The following is a 23860-nucleotide window of genomic DNA, read 5'->3' as shown; positions in this document are numbered from 1 at the left end:
CGGTCTGGGGCTTGGGCAGAGGTCTGTCGGTTAGCTCCAGAGGTCCGTCTCTTAGCTCAGCTCTCAAAGTCTTTGCTGTACCAGCCAGGATCAGATCCACACATGTACAGTTCTAGAGTGAGCCCAGGTGCTTTACAAACTCTTTAATGGGGCCGCCTTCCCAAGCTACTCCTTCTCCCCAGTTTCCCCAGTATTATCCAGTTCCCTGAGGTTTTTCAATCTATGGCCAGAAAATCTGAGCTTTTACCCCTGCTTTGCCTATGCTCTGCTGCACACTTCCTGTGACTGTGCCTGAGTCCAAGGCCAAGCTGCGGGAAGAGAGTGACAGAAATAGTCAATGAGGATTCACCCCACTCTGTGGAGGCCACTGCCCGAGATGGGAGAGGAAATTTCCGTTTTCACAGAGTTCTGGGTGCCTTCAGGCCCCCACTGTGGCTTCTACCATCTTAGTGGGATTACTTGGGAGGGAATGCAAGAATGGAGAAAGGAAAAAAAAAGGAGGAAAAGTGGGGATTTCCTCTACTCTCCCTGAGCATCAGGAGACGCCCTGCCTCCTGGAGCCTGAACTGCAGGGCTGCTCCTGGTGCTTCCTGGCTGTGCCAGTGCCCACTACCGGTGCCAGGCAGCCTAGAGTAGGGGCGGGCAGGATACCAGAAGGAAAAGCAATGACGACCTGGCTCCTAGTTTCGAGGTACTTTGAATTCTGGTCTTCTTCTCCAATCTGCCCGCTACTGTTTACTTTTCAGATTCCTCAAATAACCGCTCTGTGCATTCTGTCCAGGTTTTGCTGCTGCATTCCGTGGGAGGCGCGGGGTGGGAGTATGGTTACCCAGAACGGAAACTGAGATCCTTTGTTTTTAAATGAAGTTTTTGCATGGGTTACCTGAATTTTAAACATCACTGCACAATGTATAACTGATTCTTGCTCTTTCTGAAGCAGGGCCGGGTCTGAGAAACAGTCCACTTACAGGAGACTGCTGAGGGGAAGGCACGTGAGCTGTACCTGGCACTCCCCCCGCAGCCTTCAGAAGCGCTGGGCACACACTGAGGGCGTTACAGAAACGTAACAGCAGTGCTCACAGCCTCAGCCAGGGCTGGAGTCATGTTCTGTCCAGATACCATTTTGTGCCTCTCCCTCCCCCAACTACTCCCACCCCCACCCCCTCTAAAAAGGAATAAACAATTTCCTTCAGTCATTGTTTCCTGCCCACTAACAGATGCTCTTAATTAGCACAAAATTGCAGCAAAATTGCTAAATAAATCTATTTTACTTGTTTTGGATTTGTTTCTCCCAGAAAGCTTAGGCTTCTCCATCATCAACGCATCAACACACACTCACTTTATTGTTGAGTTGGAGTCAAGGACTCACAACTTAGTTCCTTGTTCGTTTCCACGCACACAACTGTGATGCACAGAATTGATGGTTAGCCATCTTTCCCAGCAGAGAACTGCTGGTTTTGAAACCCTTCAGGAGCTCACTAGGGGTAGGAACATGCATTTGGGAGTATTGAAACTTTATAAAAAAATATCCCAAACACTCTATCCGTTATCTATCGTGATAAAGAAACTGATCATTGACATTAGTCATCATATAATTTCATCCTCCAAAGGATTGTGTCCTTGAAACACAGAGGAATGGAGCATTAGAAGCATCCTTGTAGTTTATTTTATACAAAAAATGTAGAAACATGCTTGTAAAAGTGATGGTGGCACTATTTTTTGGTGATTTCTGCATGGCTGCCTAAGGTCATTCATGGGTGTGAGGATATGGTCTGTGAAGGAGGAAGCTGCTGTTCCAAATTTTAAAACAAAGAAAGCTTTTGCACAATACCGAATCGATAGCTCTCTTTTCTAGGTCATGAGTGGGCCTGCTTTTTTTCCTGTAAAATTTTTAAATGCTACAAGTTTTGCTTGAGGCTCATGGTCTTGAATTAACATATTTCTATTATGTGCACAAGTGTAAGCTGGTAAGCAAAGGAGTATTTTAAAAGATTGCTTTTTTTTGGCATTATCTTTTAGGAGTAAAATCTTGGAATTCAGCTTCATGGCTTGAGAGAATCATTTTCTTTTTTTCAAGAAACGAAACTTTATGCTGAGATCACAAATGGTAAAAATATCCCAAAGCCTCATGGCTGTGCTTGTTGCAGTCTTTTTGAGTCAAATCCATTATCTCCATGCACTGAGTGACTCAGTGATCACTTTTTACCCTTCGGAAAGTAGAATCTCAGATATCTGCAAAATAGCCACTAAGTAACATGAGCTAGTTGTGTATGGAATCTTCTGCTGTCCTTAATCTGAATTTTTGGAATTTTTTTCTAGTAATGAAAACATTTGCCTCTCATTAGAAGAAGCCTGCTCACTTTTCAATGCACATCTTCTGGACAAGGTGCCAGATAAGGCCTTTGCAAAACTGAAAGGAGGCTCCTTCCTTACCTTGGAAATCAGGACCACGCCTGCCCTGAGAAATGCTTATCTGAGGTGGGGCAGGCCTCTTCGTATGAATGCCCTGGTGGTTAGAAATAGAGGGGGTCCCCATTCCTGCAGGAGCTGGGGAACAAAGCTGCTTCTGTGTGGCAACTCATTGTAATACTCCATTTGACATTTCAGCTCAGGCCTGCTGGGGACAGACAAATAGACCAATCCAAAATGATGGTATTTCCAGCCACCTCTGCTTAAACTGCTCCTTTACCTGTCTGAAGAGGAAGTACAGGTGGCAGGCAGGATTGGGAATCCACGTTCCCACCTCCTGGGAGCAGTGGGGGTGGCATTGTTATGGCCACTTGATATTTGAAGCATGTGGATGACAGGCATTTAATGTACCCTGGCATTTAGGGAATTGTTTGGAGTAAAATCACATTGATTAAAAAAAGCTTTTAAAAAGGGAAAAAGGATTTTTGTCCTTTTCTATTTAACCTGCCATTGATGTTTTAAGGTGCTCAGAGAATTCTCTTTGTGGGAATTTGGGAAGGACAAATGTTGATTTGTACAGTAGAGAATTAAGACAATGATAATTGAAAGAGATGATAAAAGCTAGTGGTTTCCATGGGGAAATAATCACAAACTGCTGTCAGACTGATTCCAATAAGAACATTGCTTTATGTGAAATGTTTTTTAAACAGCTCAACCAAAGCATTAAGCCAGAGCACTTCCGAGGGCATCTATTTGCGGTGTTTCTATTATATGCCCATCTGAGACTCCTCAACTTAACATTATTCACTGTTCCAACTGCTGTGCTTAGCTCCTTTGTGGTCAACACTCAGTTGGAAATGACAAATATTAGGTGGCAAGAAGAATACTATTTGAGGACCCTTAAGATAATTCTATAGTTTCACCATATTGATTTACCATATGGATTCTAAATTATTGATCTGTGAAGTTACTTTTGTGTGTTAGCCCAGGTTAAATGCTACTACTGTGTTTAAGGTGTCTCTTTAATAATGCTGGAAAGACCTTTGATGTGCTTTTGGGCTTCTAGCAGTGGAGACTGCCTCCCACGCTCTGCCTTTGTATTTTCAGGCATTTATTTTGGAGTAATACTCAGGCGCTGCGCCTTTTTGTGCTCCCAGTGTTCCCCGTAGAGATCTCTGTGAGAGCCCCTATAACCTTTTTGGCATTTATTGGTTTACACAGCTGTGGCCTATATTAAATTGTAACACAGAGCCTGGCATGTGGCACAAATGCCCACTGAATGAATGAATGACTCCTTGATCAAGTCTCACTGCCTGTTTCCAAAGAATGCTGGAACAAGAAACCTTCCATTTGCCCCTGCTGGCCCAACCTCCACTCTGCTCCACCCCAGGAGGCTGACGTGCAGGGATCAAGCACAGCTTCACTCTTCCCTGCCTTTCCTTTGAGTTTGGTCAACAGGAGGCAGGAGATCGGTGGGTGGGGCAGACAGTTAGGGTGGAGTATGTAATAGGATTGGCTGTATTCCTCTACTACAGACTTCTCCATCTAGTTCCCTTAGGCTTGTAAGGGCTCTCTGGTGTTACTAGACACAGGTATTGCATTATTTATTCCTTATTGGTTTCCTTAAGCCCTGCCCGCACCTTTGTAAATAGTCTTTTTGTTAACTTCTCTCGAATTAGCCCGTTTGAATGAGCCCACTGGATCCTGCTGGGACCCTGACTGGTTGCCCAAGTCACCCAGATGACAACATTAGTTATAATCTAGACATCATAGGGAATAGGTATAATACCTTTCCTCACTCATCGTAAGCATATGACTAACACTCCTTTAACAAAAGACAGGTCAATGAGAGAAAAGCGTAACCAATTTATTTAATCAAAGTTTTACATGACATGGAAGCCTTCAGAAATGAAGACCCAGCGATGCAGGGAAAATGATCTGTTTTAATGCTTAGGTTCCATGAAGATGGACAGCTACATAGAAGTGTGATTGGACAAAAGGGTGTGATCTAATGGCAATAGGCTGAGGGGGGAACCCCAGCAAGGCCTGTCTGGTCAGCTTCCTCTTGGTCTCTCTGTGTAGCATTTCTTCCTCCTGGGTATGGGGCAAGATCCCTCTGGAACAAAGGTATTCGGGGAGAAGGGAGAGAGTGACCTTTGTAGATTTCATGGCTTGCTTTGGGGAAGAGGGTCTCCAGTTTCTCTCACCTGCCTTACAGAAGAGGAATTCTGGTTTCTAGAACCCACTCTGGGGAAGAAAGAGGAGTGAGAGACAGGAGGGCCACAGAAGATCAGAGAGAACTCGCCTTTGAGGCCCATCCAATGTCCTTTTGAGACAGCCAAGTATACAGGGGACCCCGGAGAAACTCTGACCAGCCTGTGCAATGGGAGGAATGTACACTGGGCCAGAGCCCCTGGGGAAGTTTGCATCATTTGCAGTGGGGAGGAGCCTGGCCTCTGTTGTTCTGGGGTGGAACCTGAGATTCAATCTGTGAGGCAGGAAGCCAGCTAGCAGAACTTTTGCTTTGCTGAGAGTCCCTGTTTCCCTTTTCTTCCTTTTTGCCCAGTAAATTCCATTTTTCTCATCCTTCAAAGTGTCTGTGAGCCCAATCTCTCATGGTCATGTGACAAAGACCCCATTTTACCTGAGCTAAGGAGAAAGTCTTACAACACTTTAAAGTTCATACCATGCCAAAGCACCAGACTTTGGGGAATCATGTTCTGAGCCCCAACAACATCATAGCCTGCCTCCCTTGCATTATTTCAGTAAACCTCCTCTTCTAGGCCAGCCTACCTCTGAATTAGAATCAGCTGGAGCAGGAGTCGGCAAACTACAGCTTGCAGGCCCAATCCAGCCTGCTGCCTGTTTGTGTAAATGGAGCTTTATTGGAAGACAGCCATAACCATTTGTTTACTTACTGTCTATGGCCGCTCTTGAGCTACAGCAGGAGGCAAGGAGTTGCAACAGAAACTGTGTGGCCTGCAAAGTCTAAAACATTGGCTATTTGACCCGTTATAGAAAAGATTTGCCAACTCCTCATTTTGAGGAAAACCATAACATGTGAACTCCATCATTTTCATCCAGGGACTCCTGGGCCAGATGCTGGGGGCCCTTGTGAGTGGTCCATGACAGTGACCTGGGAGGTTTTAAACCCCGGGCCTAGCTGAGTGCTCTTGGGACATCATGTTGCTGTGCTAGCTGCTGCAGTAACCTGGGAAGCACTCAGTCTGTCAGTGTGACCAAGCAGGACTGGAAGCATTTGTGTATAAATGTGTTGATAATTTATGATTTCAGAATCGAATAATTTCCTAAAGAGAACGACTCTCCTGAATATTTTAGCATTTTACTATAGAAGTTATTTCGTCTATGTCTGTCTCCCCCACCTGACCATGAGTGCTTCTTGGGAGAGCCTGCACAGGTTGCATGCCCATGCAGCTGGCCCTGCTCTGTGGGCTCCTGAAAAAAGAGGCAGCCTGTGGGAAACCAGGGAGGCCTCCTTCACTCTAGAGGGACTGTGTGGTGCTCAGCCCCTACAAGGGTGGTACAGGCTGTGAGGATGTGAGACTGTGGGCTCTACAGGGATCCTTCAGTGGTGTGTGTCTAATAATGCCTAAACTGAATAACCCTTGATCACTCCAAAGTGCTTGCATTGATCTCAGACCCCCATGTGAGAATGGATTCCTCTTCCCCAAACCCAGACTGTCTGCTTCACACAGACTAACCTTGTTCCCCACGACTTCCATGTTTTCTGTGTAACCCCGAGTCACCTAGGCCACCCCATCTAGGGGCAACAAACCACATTTGTACTAAAGCATCTCATGGCTGGCCTGTCTAGATGTGTCTTTTTTGGGTGCAGACAGTTCCTACCACAGTACCTGACTGGAGAACACTGTGTATATGTGTATTTACCAGTGCCTGGCACAGAGTGGCTAAAGCTCAATAAATATTGTTTGACCAAATGGTAATCAACATCAAATTCAGAGAAGGAGAAAAGAAATAAGGGTGTGGGAGGCATTAACTGGGAAGATGTATGACGAACATTCTCCAGCTTTCTTACTAGAGTCTCTGCCTGCTCAGCCTGTACAGAACAAGAAGAGCTGTAAGAGAAGGCTGTTCTTCCAGAAGGTGCCCCTCAGGGGAGACTGGCGACATGATTCGTGGGCCCAGTATAAAATGAAATGCAGGGCCTCTTGTTCAAAAATTATTAAGAATTTTGACTAACTCTAGGCACGCTGCCTGTGAGTTAGCCCTGCTCTGCAAGGAGCAGTAATAAAAAAATAATAAAATTACTAAGAATTTCGAGACAGCATCAGCAGAGCATTAAACTGAGCATGGCCTCCTAAGACTGCACATATCTTGCTCCCAGAACCCTCCCCTGCCTACTTCCTCACCGTAAAAAGGGGTTTAGGGGGCTGGGCACGGTGGCTCACGCCTGTAATCCCAGCACTTTGGGAGGCCGAAGCAGGTGGATCACGAGGTCAGGAGATCGAGACCATCCTGGCTGACATGGTGAAACCCTGTCTCTACTAAAAATATAAAAAATTAGCCGGGTGTGGTGGCAGGCACCTGTAGTCCCAGCTACTTGGGAGCCTGAGGCAGGAGAATGGCGTGAACCCAGGGGACGGAGCTTGCAGTGAGCTGAGATCACGCCACTGTACTCCAGCCTGGGTGACAGAGCGAGACTCCGTCTCAAAAAAAAGGGTTTAGGGGCCCATTCTCACTACACTGCAGGAACCCTATGCTATGACACCCAAAACCTTTCCTGGCGCTAGACATTGACCCCACCAGCTCCTGGAGCTCTCCCTTTCCCCAGCCCTTCCCCAGCATGCACGAGCCCTCCCCACCCCTGGGAATTGCAGCGAACCTCCTGGACATCTCCTGGTGCTGACAAATGTAGGTAGGGAGTTCTGAGCTCTAATAAGGATTTCCTGACTAGTGCCCCCCTTTTTACTGGAGGGGCTCCCATTTTTGCTTCCTCCAGACCACTGCATTCCCCCAACCCTTCATCCACCCATCCTTGCTGCAAAAGGGGGCTGAGCAGGTCATCCTTAACCACTCTGTTCATGGGAGCACCTCGAAACCTCTGCTAACAGGTGGTGGCTGCCTCACAGTGCTAGAAAGCCACCCTCCCCAGCCCTGGTGTTGGCAGTTCTGGGGTCCTCGCTCTGCCTGTGCAGGGTCCCAGCAGCCAAGGGCCGTGGTCCCATCTTCCTGCACTGAGGAAGATAAACAAATGCCCAGAACAAAGACGAGTCCGCAGCATTATGGTGCTTTGTTTAGAGAGGCACATATTTTTGAAGCTCTAAGCTTTGGGAGACTGTCATTGTTAAGGGAGTTTCTCTTCCTAGTGGAGCACAGCCTCAAATAAAATAAACTGCAGCTAAGGGAGAGCCCAATGGGGTCAAATGGAGTTTGCCTTTGATCATAAATGCAGAGTCAGACAGTCCCCGGGGCCTTTGCATTCTCCTGCTTAACCTGGGAGCTGGGCTGTCGCAGACCTCATTTGTCTCCCTGTGACTGATGTGGCCTTAAGGACAGCAGCTCCCAAAGAGCCCCCTGCTGCCTGTATGCACATGTGTGTGTTTTGCCAACAGCTAAAGCAGCCTTGCTTCCTCTCTGATACTGTGTCCTTCTCCTCCCACCCAGTTCCTACTTCCTTACACACAACCTATATTTTCTGTCTCTTGCAGGGTCCACGGTGGCATATAGATCTCCAGCCTTGGGCAGGCCCTGCTCAGTCCCTGGATGAAGAAGCCTGGAGATTCCTGAGATATATCAGCACCGCCCAGGTTGTGTTTCAGGCTCAAACGAGTTAGAGAAGAATGCAAAAGATCCTGATTGCCTCTTTCAAAAGAAGGAGGTGGGGAGGTTCTCAGCAACTCCTGATGAGGACTTGATGGGGAAGTGTGTTCAGAGGCGTTGTTGCTTAAACTCATCCACTCACTTGGAGGCAGATAAGATGCGTTCCATTTGCTAGGGCATGTTCCTTCCTCCAAGAGTGTCACCAACCTGAAATGTTTAAATGATTCATCCCAAAGTGTTTTAAAGATCCACTTTAGAAAATTGCTTTGGAAAACCATTTGAAATGACAGATTGGTCCCCGTGAGTAGGCAGTCGAGTATGTCACAAAACAAAACCATCATCTAGAGGTTCAAGCACCATTTTGTATTTGGAGGAACTTGCCTTTCCACTCTTCTGCCGCAGATGCTTGGCAGCCAGGGACGTGCTAGGCAAGAGAGCAGAGGAGGCTTTGCAGGCAGTGTGCTGAGGAGTTAATGAATCCAAAGGCCCTCTATCTCAGAGCACTTTAAATCATTACTGAGCACAGGCCTTTATTAGTGACTTAACACATTGTGGCAGCTCCTGCCCAGGTCCAGGCTGAGCCAGTGCCCCGAGCAGGCAAAGAGACTGTCCATTAAGGAGAGTCTATGGCTCTTGACATGTTAATCAAGAGGTTCCGTTCTCTCAAGTTGCCTGATCCCAGGGGGAAAGAGAGACAGAAAAGGAAATCAAGGCCCAAGGGAAATTTAGCCCTCAACTGAGAGGTGCTAGCAAATTAGGAGCTCAGACTGCCTGGGAGCTGCAGAGCGGTTCACTCAGGAAGCTGCACTGTGGAGCTGGTGCTGTACGCCGGATCCTGGATTTTTAAAATCTCCCTCAAGCCCACTCTTGACATCCTTGTTCTCCTCCCCAGCCTCTCTGGCAGCAAAGCACTTTTCCTCCATAGGAAAGAATATATTTCTAGATCTTTAGGAGGTTAGTTAGTTTAAGGGTAAAAGAAAGTCTCATTTCTCATATAAAGCAATGAGACAAACATAGGAATTTTAGTATTTATCACCCAGACATGGACATAAAAGCTGGTTGAATTAATCATGAGTGATGGGATGTTGAATTCGTCCCTGTGCTTCTCATGATTTTATCTTATTTTGCTGCTGCAAATTAATTTGATGGACTTAGGCAGACTTAATTAAAATACTGAAATTTTAGTTTTGTAGTTTGATTTTACGTGAATGATAAGAATCTGGACCTCTTAACTGTGATTTTCAAAAGCCCTTAAAGGCTCCAGAAGAAAATAAGAGGTGCTAATTTTATGAATTGAATTTGAGAACTATGGACTTCACTCACCAAAATAAATTTACATAACACAAGCTACCAAATTCCATTCTATATGTATTTCATGTTAATGTTCCATAACTTATAAAAGGCCTGTTTGCTTAGAAGAAGCTATTGAGGCATGAAATGGTCATTTTTAGATCCCTCTTGGATTTTTCCCAGAAACTACGGACTGAGAGGAGAAAAAATCTTTTTTTTTTCTTTCTTTTTTTTTTTTTTTTAAAGACAGAGTCTTCCTCTGTCGCCCAGGCTGGAGTTCAGTGGCACAATCTCAGCTCACTGCAACCTCTGCCTCCCAGGTTCAAGTGATTCTCCTGCCTCAGCCTCCCAAGTAGCTGGGATTACAGGAACCTGTCCCCACGCCTGACTAATTTTTGTATTTTTAGTAGAGACAGAATTTCGCTATGTTGGCCAGGCTGGTTTTGAACTCCTGACCTCAGGAGATCCACCCTCCCCAGCCTCCCAAGGTGCTGCGATTACAGATGTGAGCCACTGTGCGTGGACACACTTTTTTTTTTAAAGGCATCCTCCATAGTCTGATCTTATAAACCTGGGTACTTTACTTTGCTTCTCTGGCTCTCCTTGTTCTGATCCTGAAATGGAAGAGATTGTATCAAAATTATTTCTAAGGTCCCTCCCAGTTCTGTGAGCTTGTACTGTGCATAGAGTAGTATAGAATGGTTATTAACCAGGTATTTTTGAGTGCCTACAAGGTGCCAGGAATTGTTCTGGGCCCTGAGGTTATAGTCTCTGCCCTTAAGGATCTAACCAACTCGTTGTGAAGGTGGATAACTGGAAGTATAATTATTATTCAGCTTGATGAGCAATAATAGAAAATTTGTTGTTGAAGCTCACTAGAAGGATTTTTGTCCTCCAGAAGAATGATGTAAAGTTCCCGACCTCACAATGGTTTTTAATGCGGGGCCATTTTAGCCAGATGAGGTTCTGTGCTTTGATGTACTTCCGGGTTACTAGAAGATCAGCAGATGGGAGTCACCAGAGATGACACTAAATGGTTCTTAATCAGAATCCTTTACTAACCAATGCTCCCTATCCCTCTGTATGTAATGCAAAGCTTTATGGTTGCTTTTGTGGCTTATGCCTCATTTAGAACGCATCTTGACAATGAAAGCCTACAAAACTAGCAGAATATTACAGTCACTGTTACCTAAAAACTTCAGTTAGCAGAAGTGAGTCATCATGGGCAAGGAAAAAAAAAAAGCTCTGAAGATACTAATGCGAATTCCACCCCCATCCTCTTATGCTGCTTTTTTAACATTAAGAAATATGCTTCCCTCAAATCTGTGCTCAAGCTTGTACAGCAAGGCCGGCATTTGGTATGTGCGTCGTTGATGTATCCATTCCTCAATCCAGAGGGTATTTGTTGAACACCTGCTTTATGGCTGGCACTGTGCTGGGCCTTGGGATATTAAGCCACAGTAAAACACCCCCCACACTGGTAAATAGTTAGGGTGCAAGAGAGTTGTGTGTTCTCTAACAGGGGGCAGACAGATGGGTGGGGAAAGCTTCCTAGGCCGGGGGAGCCCGGGAGCAGAGGCATAGGGCTTAGGACAGCATGGCGTGAGACAGCAATGGGCGTGGCACCTCTAGACTTGTGCATTGTGGTCCTGGAGGCATGGCTGGGGCCATGAATTTTTAAATGAAATTCCAGAGGATATGGTGTTTGCGTAGAGTATGCAGAACATCAAGCTCAGTTTAATTAGGTACTATTTGTTTTTGTTTTTGTTATTGTTTTCCATATGAAAGACCGTGATACATGGCAGAGTTCTGCAGTCCACGGTACACTGTCTGCTGCTAACAAGAAATAGTTAAATCATAAATACAGTGCTCTGTTCTAAGGGAAGTCTCCAGATTCAGCTTTTCATGGCATCCCCCAAACCATATGCCTCCAGGAAGCATGCCTTGCAGTATAAAATTAATCTAAGCAACGGTGGCTGTTTTTAAAAAGAAAAATAAAATATGGTTTAAAGCCTGTTTTTCTGTCTATCGTCTATCTATCTATCATCTATCTACCTACCTACCTTTCTATCCACCTATCCATCTATCCATCCATCTCTACCTCTTTACCTAGTTGTCTACCCATCTATCCATTTGTAAGAATAACCTAAGAATAAGAACCCATGCTCTGGATATTCAGAATATAACTTTACAACAATACAATAGTATCTGTTGTATTTACTGCTACACACACACACACACACACACACACACACACACCCCGAGATGAAAACAATAAGCACAAAATTCTGCCCGTGAGCCTTTCAAAAATAATGGTACTATATAACCACACAGCATGGAGTTGATCGTTCTGTAAACATGCAGAAGATCATCGAAGTGATTCTCAAGTTCCAAAATTTTAAGGGTTTCCTTTGCCAGATTCTACTTATGGGTTGGCAGAAATACCAGTCAAGCTTTTGGGATACAAAATGAAATGAAAATAAATTAGATCCCTTTAAGTTAAATAATTAAAAAACATTTCACAAAATATTTTTTCCTAGAGTCTGTTTTGCTTTGTCTAGGCCTAATTTGCTTTATTTGGCTAAAATTACAAGGGGAATTAGAGAGACAGAGGACATAATTAGTTGAGCTGGAAGTTAGCTAGAAGTTACTGCCCTCACTTATTTTGCTTACAAGAGAGTTTATTGAAGCCCGGCCATAAATCCTAACTAGAAAGGGTGAAAAATCAATACTTAATTAATTTTTAGGAGCAGAAGTTTATGGAGGATTTTCAGTTGTTTACAAAAGCTAATGTCTGTTAATGAGATGGTTAATAAATGGTTAAAATTGAATAATTCTTGTGTTTTATTTCTTTTCTTTCTTTCTTTCTTTTTTTTTTTTTTTTTTTGAGGTGGAGTCTTGCTCTGTTGCCCAGGCTGAAGTGCAGTGGCACAATCTCGGCTCACTGCAACCTCTGCCTCCCGGTTCAAGCAATTCTGCTGCCTCAGCCTCCCGAGTAGCTGGGATTACAGGTGCACACCAGTATGTCTGGTTAACTTTTGTATTTTTTTTAGTAAAGATAGGGTTTCACCATGCTGGCCAGGCTGGTCTCAAACTCCTGACCTTGTGATCCATCCACCTCAGCCTCCCAAAGTACTGGGAATACAGGTGTGAGCCACCGCTCTTGGCCCTTGTGTTTTATTTCTGAGCTAAGAAAGGAAGAGGGGATGTTATCAGGGGGAGTGAATGAAAAAGAATGTCTCGTCAATGGAGATATATCTGTCCAAGATGAAATCTGTAGAAGAAGAAGAAATGCTTAAAGTAAACAAAGTGCCATCTTTAATAAAATAAACCCCTAGTTCCCGACTTTAGCAAAGGAGGAGCAGCTGGATCTGAAAGCCCTGACTCTGGACCTTCCATGCCTACCTGACTTTTGGAGGCCTCTGGCTAACTGTCAGTGCCAACCCCTTCAGTCCGTTGTTAGGGGTGGGGGTCAGAGGGGCTGCTGTTTTCAGTTTAAAGTTCTGGCCCAAGTGTAGCCTCTTTTAATTTGTTAAGGCAGAGATGCGACTCGCTGGAAACTTTCACTGGGGCTTTACAAAAGGCCTCCAGTAAACTCAAAAGGTCATCTGCATAAAAATCTCCCAGGGGGAGCTTATTAAAATGCATGTTCTCAGGTATCAACCTCAAAGATTGTGAGTTTGTAGATCTGGAGGGAGGCACAGGAATCTGCATTTTAAGTACCTCCCCGGTGATTCTGATGTAGGCGGACCGCACATTGAGAAACACTGTGGGAAAGGTCAGAGCTAGGTTTGGATGGCATTAGGAGGGAACGAGGAGCAAGGACCTACAAACATCACATCTTCATCTGTCATTATGGAGACATGTACACAAAGAACAATAGCAAATGGGGATCATCATGCCACTCTAATAAAAATATCCCAGGAGACTTCCCTCAAGCAGATGGCTCAGGCTTATAAGGTCCAGGCATGCTTTGGGGGCACACACAGCTGCCCTGGACTAACTAGTTTCCCACTGGAGGTGGGGCTCAGGAAGGCACCCATGTTTAAGGCACAGTAATCTGCCCACTAGCAGAACAGGGTCCAATGAACACACTGAGTTCTGACTAACTAGATTAGCAAACTTCTCTTCCCTTAGGTGAGTGGGTGGGGAATAGAAGGTGGGCAGGCAGAGACATAATTTCCATTTATCTGTGGGAGAATAGTAGGAGATGAATTATCAAATTAACATGTTGACGCACCCAGTTAATAAATGTATTCTGTAGCTGTTGCTTGAGAAAAGATTCAATTCCATTTTCTCCAATTATTTTGTCCTTTAAACAGTTGTTGAAGATCGAGAAGTAGAAAAATACTGGATTCAGAGAAAAGATATATAGGGGTTTCACTTTTTCAGCTTTCCTCTGAGATGTCCAAATCCTAGCAGAAGACACATTCACTGATAAATGGTGCGGGATGATTTTGCCAGGCTGGCCAGAGGGGATAGCAAGAGTAATGCAGATGCCGTGTTAGTTGAATAGGCTCCACCTAATATGCTCTTCTTAGATTAAAAATTTGGAAAATTAGTTAAAGGATTGGCCAAATCTAGAATATCTTTTTTTTTTCTTTTCTTTTCTTTTCTTTTCTTTTCTTTTCTTTTTTTTTTTAGACAGGATCTGGTCTCGCTCTGTTGCCCAGGCTGGAGTGGTGCAGAGGCGCAATCATGGCTCACTGCAGCCTCAACCTCCCAGGCTCAATTAATCAACTCCTGTGAATAGCTGGGACTACAGGCGCATGCCACCATGCTCGGTTAATGTTTGTATTTTTTGTGGAGATGAAGTTTTGTCATGTTTCCCAGACTGGTCTTGAGCTCCTGGGTTCAAGCGATCCTCCTGCCTCGGCCTCCCAAACTGTTGGGATTATAGGCATGAGCCACTGTGCCTGGCCCTAGAATATCTTCTTAGGAAGAAAATTGCTTGCTGTTAATGTTTTCCAATGGATGAAAGCAATGAATCTCAAAACATTCTTTGCATCTGGAGCGGTCTCTGGTCTATGCTGTGACAGCAAAAGCTACTGCATTCATGAAGCATCATGATGACTATGAGAGTTTTAAGGGATTGGGGGAAAATACTGTTGCTCAGTAAGGTAAATATCTTGGCCACAGAACTTGTTTTCCTTATTTTCTTTGGTTTCAGCAGCCTCAGCTGTGCGAAATGTACTAGCCTCAAACACAAGTCAGAATCCCTTATGAAGTATATTTGCTTTGTGTGCAGTTGAAGTTAGAGACTTGCTTCTGCTTGACTTACACACAGGTTCCCTTTGGTTTTCTTATCTAATTTTGGTGGATGAGTTAAGAAAAGTGCTTCTGTTAGCTCCGGAAGAGCCTCCTGCCTGGGGCTGTTGCCCTTCTCCCCCAGGAGGAAGCGCGTTCGAGCAGTGTATCACAAAGAACACTGCCTTATCAGCAGGGACTGCCTATTAACTTCACTTGACCCGTGGTCAGCTGTTTACCTTGGATAACACCTGCCACCTTTCTGGACCTTAGTGGCCCCACCTTATCTGCCTGAAATAAGGGATAACTAATCTTGGGAGTATGCTTCTGAGATCTATGCCTATGATTGTGCCTCACATCTTATAGTAGGCCCTCTGTGGGTAACGAAGACGTGTGTGCATGGTGAGCACTGTTGTCTGTGTCTGGAATGCCCTTCTTGGTCCAAGTCTCCCGGTTCATCCTCCAGGACTAGCACCCCGCTACAAAGCCTTCCTGACACCACCGCTCCTCCCACATTCTGCTCCTGATTTGTTCTGCCCTACACACCCTGTGCACATGGCTACAGCAGCTCTTAAATTCTCTCCAAACCTGCATATATTCTCCATGAGATTACTTATTATCTGGTCATTGAAATTCCTCCAAACACTTTATAGCAGTCTTGTGGTTCCCTGGGGAGGGGAGTAGTTAGCATTGGAGGAGGATATAACTTTCCTATTATGGTTTTCAGGGATGGGGAAGCAATAAGTCCCTACCTGATATTTATCATCCAACATTTCAAATTATTCACATTGATTTCCAATCTTTACAGATTGCATGCAATCACATGAATACAGACAGCCTGGCTACTGACTCTAGTCCTACACACAAGCCCTGGTCAGTGTGTCTTGACGACAGATTCAATTTAGCTCATCAAATCCGCAACAAGCAGTGCCGCCTCTACTCCTTAGGGTGAGTACTTTTCTTACAGCAGAAGAAAACACAAGCACTGCCTCAGGCAGCTCAGACCTTTTGAGCAACACAAAGTTGGAAAATGGTTGCAGTGTATAACAGGTGCCATGCTTTGCTTCCTGTCATTATTTCAGACAGATCTGTCTGTTGTGTAACTGAAGGCATGTACAGATCACTGAGATCTCCGTGGTCAGAGGCACTTTCCCTCCCATTCTGCTGGTAACAAGTTGGAAGCCCCCATTCTCAGCATGTGGATGATCCTCTGGGTGAAACCAGTGATTTCCAGCTAGACTAAGAGGATCCTTAGTATAAGGAGAGAAGAATATTACTGTGTGCCGGAAAAAAAAAAAAAAAAAAGAGAGAGAGTATGTTAGACTTTTTTTTTTTTCCTTGAAAGGGGATCTCAGTCTGTCACCCAGGCTGGAGTGCAGTGGCACAATCACGGCTCACTGCAACCCCTGCCTCCAAGGCTCAAGTCATCCTCCCACTGTAGTCTCCCAAGTAGCTGGGACCACAGGCACACACCCACCACACCCGGCTAATTTTTTGTATTTTTGGTAGAGACAGGGTTTTGCCATGCTGCCCAGGTTGGTCTTGAACTCCTGAGCTCAAGGGATCCACCTGCCTCGGCCTCCCAAAGTGCTGGGATTACAGGTGTGAGCTGCTGCACCTGGCCATATGTTAGAAATTTTATGCACAGTTATGATGTATAAACCAATACCAATAATGGCTATTGTTAGATTTGTATGTTTTATACCAATGATAAATCTGTATCTAGTTATATTTTTAAAAGGAACAAAAGGGAACTCTTATAAAAAACTATGTCATTTTGTCAAAACAGAAAAATTTATATCCAGTTATTCAGGTTGAAAATGACCTAGATGTACAAATGGATTAAGTGAGCTTTTTTGTAAAAGGATGGCTACAAAGTAATGGGACTATTTCACCAAATACACCAGTACTTACATAAAAACAGTTCCGAACTTACAAATGATATATGGCTCAAGAAAAAGAAGACAGGAGGAAATTATTTTTGTCAGGAACATCCTGTTCCATAGACTCTTTGTAAGGGCAATGTAGATTCTTAGGCTAGACCACTGAAGTCTTTAAGTCTTTTATAAACAGCACTGGGGACCCTAATGTGACATTGATTGTCTCCATGTCACATGCTTCCTCCTCACCTGTAGGTTTCATCACTTCTAGAGTCTACATTCAGGCCCAGGTACGACAACCACGAGCTAGAATCCTGGGTGGTCAGGGTTAGGGGCAGACATCTGGGCGATGTGGAGACCTACCCAAAGATTCCAATGTAGAGAGAATCAGCATCACTGTCAAACTATAACAAACAAGAATTACCAGTCATTGTGGATTTTATTCTTTCAAAAACAAAATAAGAGTTTAAAGATAGGGAAACATTCTCATATGGGTTAAATGAAGAGCAATGGTGTATATCGGTGGAGCTTGGCACATACTAGGCACACAATACGTACTTGCCATGTAGAAGATCGCTGGAGAGGAGAGACTAGAGAGGAAAGCTGGTTATGCTGTGATGGAAGTGTGGAGGCTGTGGATTGGAAGATGAGATACTCAGCCAGTTGATGGGCAGAGCTCTCTTTCTGGAAGCCCACCAGCCCACCTTCAAGATTGGAGGGAGGATGGGAAGTTGTGACAGCAGAATTTATTTTATGTCACATTAAAAATGTCTGAAAGTGGGTCATAAAAAGTGGCATAGTACCACATGCAAGTTGCTCCTGTTTTCTTGCTCCAAATTGCCTCTGTATTTTACTTAATATTTTACGCCCTGGGATAATTTCATTTAAAGGGATAACTGAGTAAAATAAAACTTAGAAAGGAGTTTTGGGGGAAAGTTTCTAAATTCCTTTTTGCTTTCCTTATACTTCAGAGCTGTTGGATAAGATAGCTCTGCAGGAAGAGTTCAGATTATTACATGTAAAAAGGTAGTTTCCTATTTTAAAATATTTTTATTGACACACAATATTTGTACAAATTAATGGGGTACATGTGATATTTTGTTACAGGCATAGCATGCGTAGTAATCAAGTCAGGGCCTTTAGAGTATCCATCACCTCGAGCATTGATCATGTCTATGTTTTGGGAGCATTTCCAGTCCTCTCTTCTAGCTATTTTGAAATATAAAATTTATGGTTGTTAACTGTAGTCACCCTACTCTGCTTTCAAATATTGGAACTTATTCCTTCTGAGGGAGGAAAATAGGCTCTGGAGGCAGGGAACATAAGGCCAATTCACACTTCAGCTATGACAGGGCATTTCCTCTCCGTAGGGCATATGCCCAGTAAATGACTTTGTAGCTTTACTTGGTCCTCTTCATTTACATAGGGTGTACACAAGTAACCAATGTAAACCTCTAGAGGGTATTTAAACCCTCAAAAATTCTGCAACAGGGCCCTTGAACCCCTATACTCCGGCCTGTTCCCACACTGTGGAGTGTACTTTCATTTTCAATAAATCTCTGCTTTTGTTGCTTCATTCTTTCCTTGCTTTGTTTGTGCATTTTGTCCAATTCTTTGTTAAAGGTGCCAAGAACCTGGACGCCCCTGCACTGGTAACACTTTTATCTAACTGTATGTTTGTACCCGTTAAACAACCTCTCTTCACTTCCCCTCAGACACCCTTCCCAGCCTCTGATAACCATCATTCTACTCTCTCTACCTCCATGAGGTCAACTTTTTAGCTCCAGCATATGAGTGAGAAGATGCAATATTTGTCTTTCTGCGTCTGACTTGTTTCATTTAACATGCTGACCTCCAGTTCCAAACATGTTGCTGCAAATGACAGGATTTTATTCTTTTTTTTAATGGCCAAATAGTATTCCATTGTGTATACACGCCACATTTTCTTTATCTATTTATCACTAATGGACACTTAGCTTGACTCCATATCTTTGTTATTGTGAATAGTGCTGCAATAAACATGGGGGTGCAGGCATCCCTTTGATATACTGCTTTCCCTTCCTTTGGATATATACCCAGAAGTAGGATTGCTGGATTGTATGGTAGTCCTATTTTCAGTCTTTTGAAAAATCTCCATACTGTCTTCCATAATTGCTATACTGATTTACATCCCCATAATCAGTGTGTAAAAGTTCCCTTTTCTCCAAATTCCTTGCCAGTATCTGTTATTTTTTGTCTTTTTAATAATAGCCATTCTAACTGCGATAAGATAATATCTCATTTTGGTTTTGATGTACATTTTCCTGATGATTAGTGAGGCTGAGCAGTTTTTCACATATTTATTCAAAACAAAAATAGACAAATGGGACTGTGTGAAACCAAAAAGCTTCTGCACAGCAAAAGAAACTATCAACAGAGTGAAGAGACAACCTGTTAAATGGGAGAAAATATTTGCAAACTATTTATCCATCAAGTGACTAATATCCAGAATATACAAGGAACTCAAACAACTCAATTGCAAAACAAACAAACAAAAATTCTATGAAAAAGTGCGCAAAGGACATGAACAGACATCTCTCAAAAGAAGTTTCTTATTTTCATTTAAATGTTTACCATTGAAAATTAACTTTGGGGCCAGGCGCAGTGGCTCACGCCTGTAATCCCAGCAGTTTTTGAGGCTGAGGCAGGCAGATCACTTGAGGTCAGGAGTTCGAGACCAGCCTGGCCAACATGGTGAAACCCCGTTTCTACTAAAAATACAAAAATTAGCCAGGCATGGTGGTGCACGCCTCTTGTCCCAGCTACTCAGGATGTTGAGGCTGGAGAATCACTTGAACCCAGGAGGCAGAGGTTGCAGTGAGCCGAGATTGTGCCACTGCACTCCAGCCTGGGTGACAGAGCAAGACTCCGTCTAAAAAAAAAAAAAAGAAAAAAGAAAAGAAAATCAACTGTGTAAAGAGCATCTGAATTCCACTGGGAAAAGAAATGAATAGATGACAATGGCCAATATTTTCCTAAAAACATGAAAGCACTTACTTAATTGAAAACTGAAACTAAAGAAAATATTTCTGATGCCTAAAAAAAGATGCTTTGGGTTGTGAGTAATTATGTTGATTGCACTTACTAAGGCTCCAGGACCCAGACAAGTATGCCCCTGTTCAGGTTGAATTGCTTGCCTGGGGCACAAGTAGATAACTGGCTGACAATACCTCAACTGATACTGAGGGAAGAGTGAGACCCAGACCAGAATTGGTGGTCCTGAAATTAGGAGTGAGAACAGGGAAGGTGGCCCCGGGTTCCCAGCACCAGGGAGTGTCAGAACAGTTTTGAGCTAGGTAGGGAGGGCAGGTGGTAAGTGAATTGTGTGGCCCTCTATATAGGCAGGACGTGCTCCTAGTCCCAGGGCCGCAGCAGCAACAAGACCGTGCCACTGCTATACCCAGTAATTCCCAGGCAAACCGAAGACAATGGATGCAGCTGCAGCTGGGAGTAACTTCCTGGCAGGAGGGCAAGGAGGGCTCCAAGGACACAGGGAGTCAGAAGACAGAGGCTGATGGCCCCACCTTCTAATCTGTCTCATCTCCTTTCCTCCACCCCTAAGAACTGAAGCAGATATCACCTCCATCTTCTCTTTGATGGCTGAAGTTTATTTACTAGGAGTCAAAGCTTTTTATTCCACAGTTAGTGGAAAAGGCATTTGTCTGTGAGCGTGCACTCTATGTCATGTTCAGTTGAAAATGAAAATTAGATCCTTTTCAGTTTTGAAATGAGGTAGACTAGACCAATTAAGATGGAGAAGACACTGAAAAAGAAAGGTACAGATTATGGAGAAAGGGATAGAGAAGAGAAAAAAGGAGAGCCTGTGGGTTCGGATGACAATATCATCTACATAATGACTTTAGACATTATGTAGGCCTGGCCTGCAAGTCTTCTTGTGTCTGGAGTGGGGAAGGGTGATGGTGGGGCAGTGGAGGGGAGGGTGGGGATGAGAGTGGTAGATAAAGTGAAAGGGGAAAATCACCTTTTCTCCTTTTTATGTCAAAGATTGTATTTTAGGGGTAGGCATGGGCATGAGAGGAAAGATTTGAAAAGGGCTAATACATAGGTACATATTTTTTGTCTCTTTTAGTTCTGTTGTAGGTTGTGCTTTTTAGTTTCAAGACATAAATTCTCTCAGTCTAAGATAGTAGATGATTTCATAAGTGACACATGGTTAGATAGCAAGAGCCCATATTTTATACAGGAAATCTGGGACCTTTGGTTACCATGAGCATTTCCAGAAGAATGAAAGAGCCAAATATTTTCATCTTATAATAGTTTAACACAGCAGGAAGAGTGTTCGTCTAGTGTATGTGAAAACCATGGACCTCAAGCTTCCTTTTTGGGCATTTTTCCCCCTATTACCCTTTCCATGAAAATTTAAAACCATAGATATACTGTACGTCTATTTATGTAATATGTACATATCCGTGTTTTATAAATAAAAAGAGGAAGGGTTTGTTTTTGTTCTGCCCCTAAGAATACATTTTACCCTTTGGGAGTGATTTCGTCTGATAAGGTTTGTCTGTGTCCCCACCCAAATCTCATCTTGTAGCTCCCATAATTCCCACAGGTTGTGGGAGGGACCTGGTGGGAGATAATTGAATCATGGGGACAGGTCTTTCCCATGCTGTTCTCATGACAGTGAATAAGATATCTGATGGTTTTAAATACAGGAGTTTCCCTACACAACCTTTTTTTGCCTGCTGCCATCCATATAAGACATGACTTGCTCCTCCTTGCCTTCTGCCATGGTTCTGAGGCCTCCTCAGACACGTGCAACTGTGATACAATTACACCTCTTTCTTTTGCAAATTGTCCAGTCTTGAGTATGTCTTTATCAGCAGTGTGAAAATGAACTAATACATCGTCCCTTTTGAGGATATGTTTTAGATAAAATGTGGCATTTCGTGTAAGGTTATTTAGTAAAAATAAACAATTATAAAGTGTTTTTACCCAGTACTGTGTCATTTATGCTTTAGGAAGCCTATTTCTCCCCCTCTGATAGTTGGCAGCTTGAAGATCTAGATAGATATTTGGCCAGATTCTGTGGTTCCTGCTAGGATGAAGAATGGAGGACTGAAACTCCTAGGGAAAACATTAATTATCTTACCTCTTTTAACCCTCTGCCTTCGACGGGAAGGTTAAAAACTTTCCCTGTCTTTGCTCTGAGTTCATTTTATTTGTTTTTTTTTACCTTTTAAAAAATGCTTGTTAAAATATATTTCACATGCCATACAATTCATCCATTTAAAATATACAATTCCATGGCTCTTTTAGTCACTATAGTCAATTTTAGAACATTTTCATTACCCCGAAAAGGAAGCCTCTGTACCCAGTAGCAGTCACTCTCAATTTCCCTCCAACCCTCTTCTCTCCATCCCCTGTCCCCCATCCTCAGGCAATCACTATTCTACTTTCTGTTTGTGTAGATTCACCCATTCTGGACATTTCACATAAATAAAAGCGTATAATATGTGACGTTTTGTGACTGGTTTCTTTCACTTAGCATAATATTTTCAAGGTTCAGCCACATTGCAGCATGTATCAGTACTTCATCCCTTTTTATGGCTGAGTAATATTCCATTGTATGAATTTTGGTATGGTTATATCACATTTTATTTATTCATTCATCAGTTGATAGACATTTGGGTTGGTTCCACTTTTTGGTGTTTATGAATAATGTTGCTATGAACATTCCTGTACAAGTTTTTATGTGGACATATGTTTTCATTTCTCTTGGCTATATACCATTTTGCATTCTCGCCAGTAATCTATGAGGTTTCCTATTTCTCCCTATCCTTCCCTACACTTACTATTATTGATCATTCTGATTGTAGCCATCCTAGCGGATATGAAGTGGTATCTCACTGTGGTTTTCATTTGTATTTGTAATGATCTTCAGCATCTCTTCATGTGCTTATGTTCTGAGTTTTTTGTTCCTGGAGAACATCAAAGGCCATTCACTTTAATACTTTCAGGACTATTTTTAAAAGAATAATCAAGGGCCTGAAACAGTGCCACAACCCACCCCTTCTGCCCTTCAGCAGCGTTAAACGGCATGGGACTACAGTACCACTTGCAGCTTGTCCAAAGAACACCTTTATACAATTTGGGAAAGGGCACCCCTCCCTCAAGAACTTTTACTGCTAGAAAATCATTTTTATGGTGATTATGATGGGAATGACATCTCCCAGAGTTGTCCAGTGCACAGTCCACACAACTGCCTGCAGGGATCCTAGTTGTTTTTCTCTAAGACATTAGAGAAAGAGGATCAAGATGGTTCCAATATTATTCTATTACCTTTGAAAATTTAGCCCTGTAAATCTCCCCCTTCCTATTTCTTCAACAGCTCTCAGATTTAATGGTCCTTCTATGTTGAAAAGTTTGTAGTTATTTCTAACCCCAGCATTAATATATGCAAAACAATATTGTCAGGATGAATTACATAATTTTGTTTCTTCCCCACAGAGAGGGAGAGGTTGCAGTCTTAATTGAAAGGTATATAGCTTTGAATATACATATTAACTGGTTAATTATTTCAGAAATGGGTTGTAGCAGGCACTACTCATTGTCCCTCAATATTTATTCTCCCCTTCTTTTTTTGTAACAGAACTCCTAATATTAGCAGGGCACATGGCCACCTTTCTGATGGCTGTATTTCCTAGCCTTCCATGTAGCTGTAAATGGCCATATGAATAGCTTTAAGCAGTGAGCTACAAATGGAAGTGGTGTGTGCAACTTCTAGGCCACGTCCCCAAGAAGACAGGATGAGACTATCACTTCCCCTTTTACCTTTCCTCATGGCCAAGGTACAAAAAATGGAATAGTTATCTTAGACCTTGAGATGGAAGCCATATGATCTATACTTCTTGCCTCATTAAATAAACATTAAATAAAATATTTCTGTCAAGCAAAATTTTCTATTTGTATTCTCCTTCTAGTTAAATAGCAGCAGAACATGATTTCCTTATAGACTACATATGTTTTCGCTGTAAATAATGGTTGTCTTTTTATTATAATTATTTGTTCAAAAATCTTTCTTCATTACTACTTTGTGAACTTCTTCAGATCAAGGACCATGTTTAATTTATCCATTTGTCCCTGGTGTCCAGTGTAGTTCCTTGCACACGTAAAATGCTCTGTAAATATTTGTTTATGAACATGAATAAGTCAGTGAAATATAGCTCACC

The 23860-nt window shown here is 43.1% G+C and overlaps 1 protein-coding gene across 4 annotated transcripts in view; it reads left to right on the top strand.

Annotated features, from left to right (window-relative positions):
* LOC105492063 (methyltransferase like 24) overlaps positions 1-23860 on the top strand; it is a 123983-nt gene that overhangs the window by 27311 nt on the left and 72812 nt on the right. For 3 of the 4 annotated variants that reach the window (XM_071096291.1, XM_071096290.1, XM_011758929.3), the window contains exons 2-3: positions 8100-8198; positions 15557-15696. In XM_071096291.1, coding sequence (XP_070952392.1) covers positions 8100-8198; positions 15557-15696 — 239 coding nt within the window. Of the gene's footprint in view, positions 1-8099; positions 8199-8222; positions 8270-15556; positions 15697-23860 lie in introns of those variants that run through there. The other variant, XM_024796128.2, reaches the window with a different exon arrangement.

The sequence above is a fragment of the Macaca nemestrina genome, chromosome 5, assembly GCF_043159975.1.
Source record: "Macaca nemestrina isolate mMacNem1 chromosome 5, mMacNem.hap1, whole genome shotgun sequence".
NCBI lineage: Eukaryota > Metazoa > Chordata > Mammalia > Primates > Cercopithecidae > Macaca > Macaca nemestrina.
Note: the sequence above shows the minus strand (reverse complement) of the source record. Positions and strands in the feature narration are given on the sequence as shown.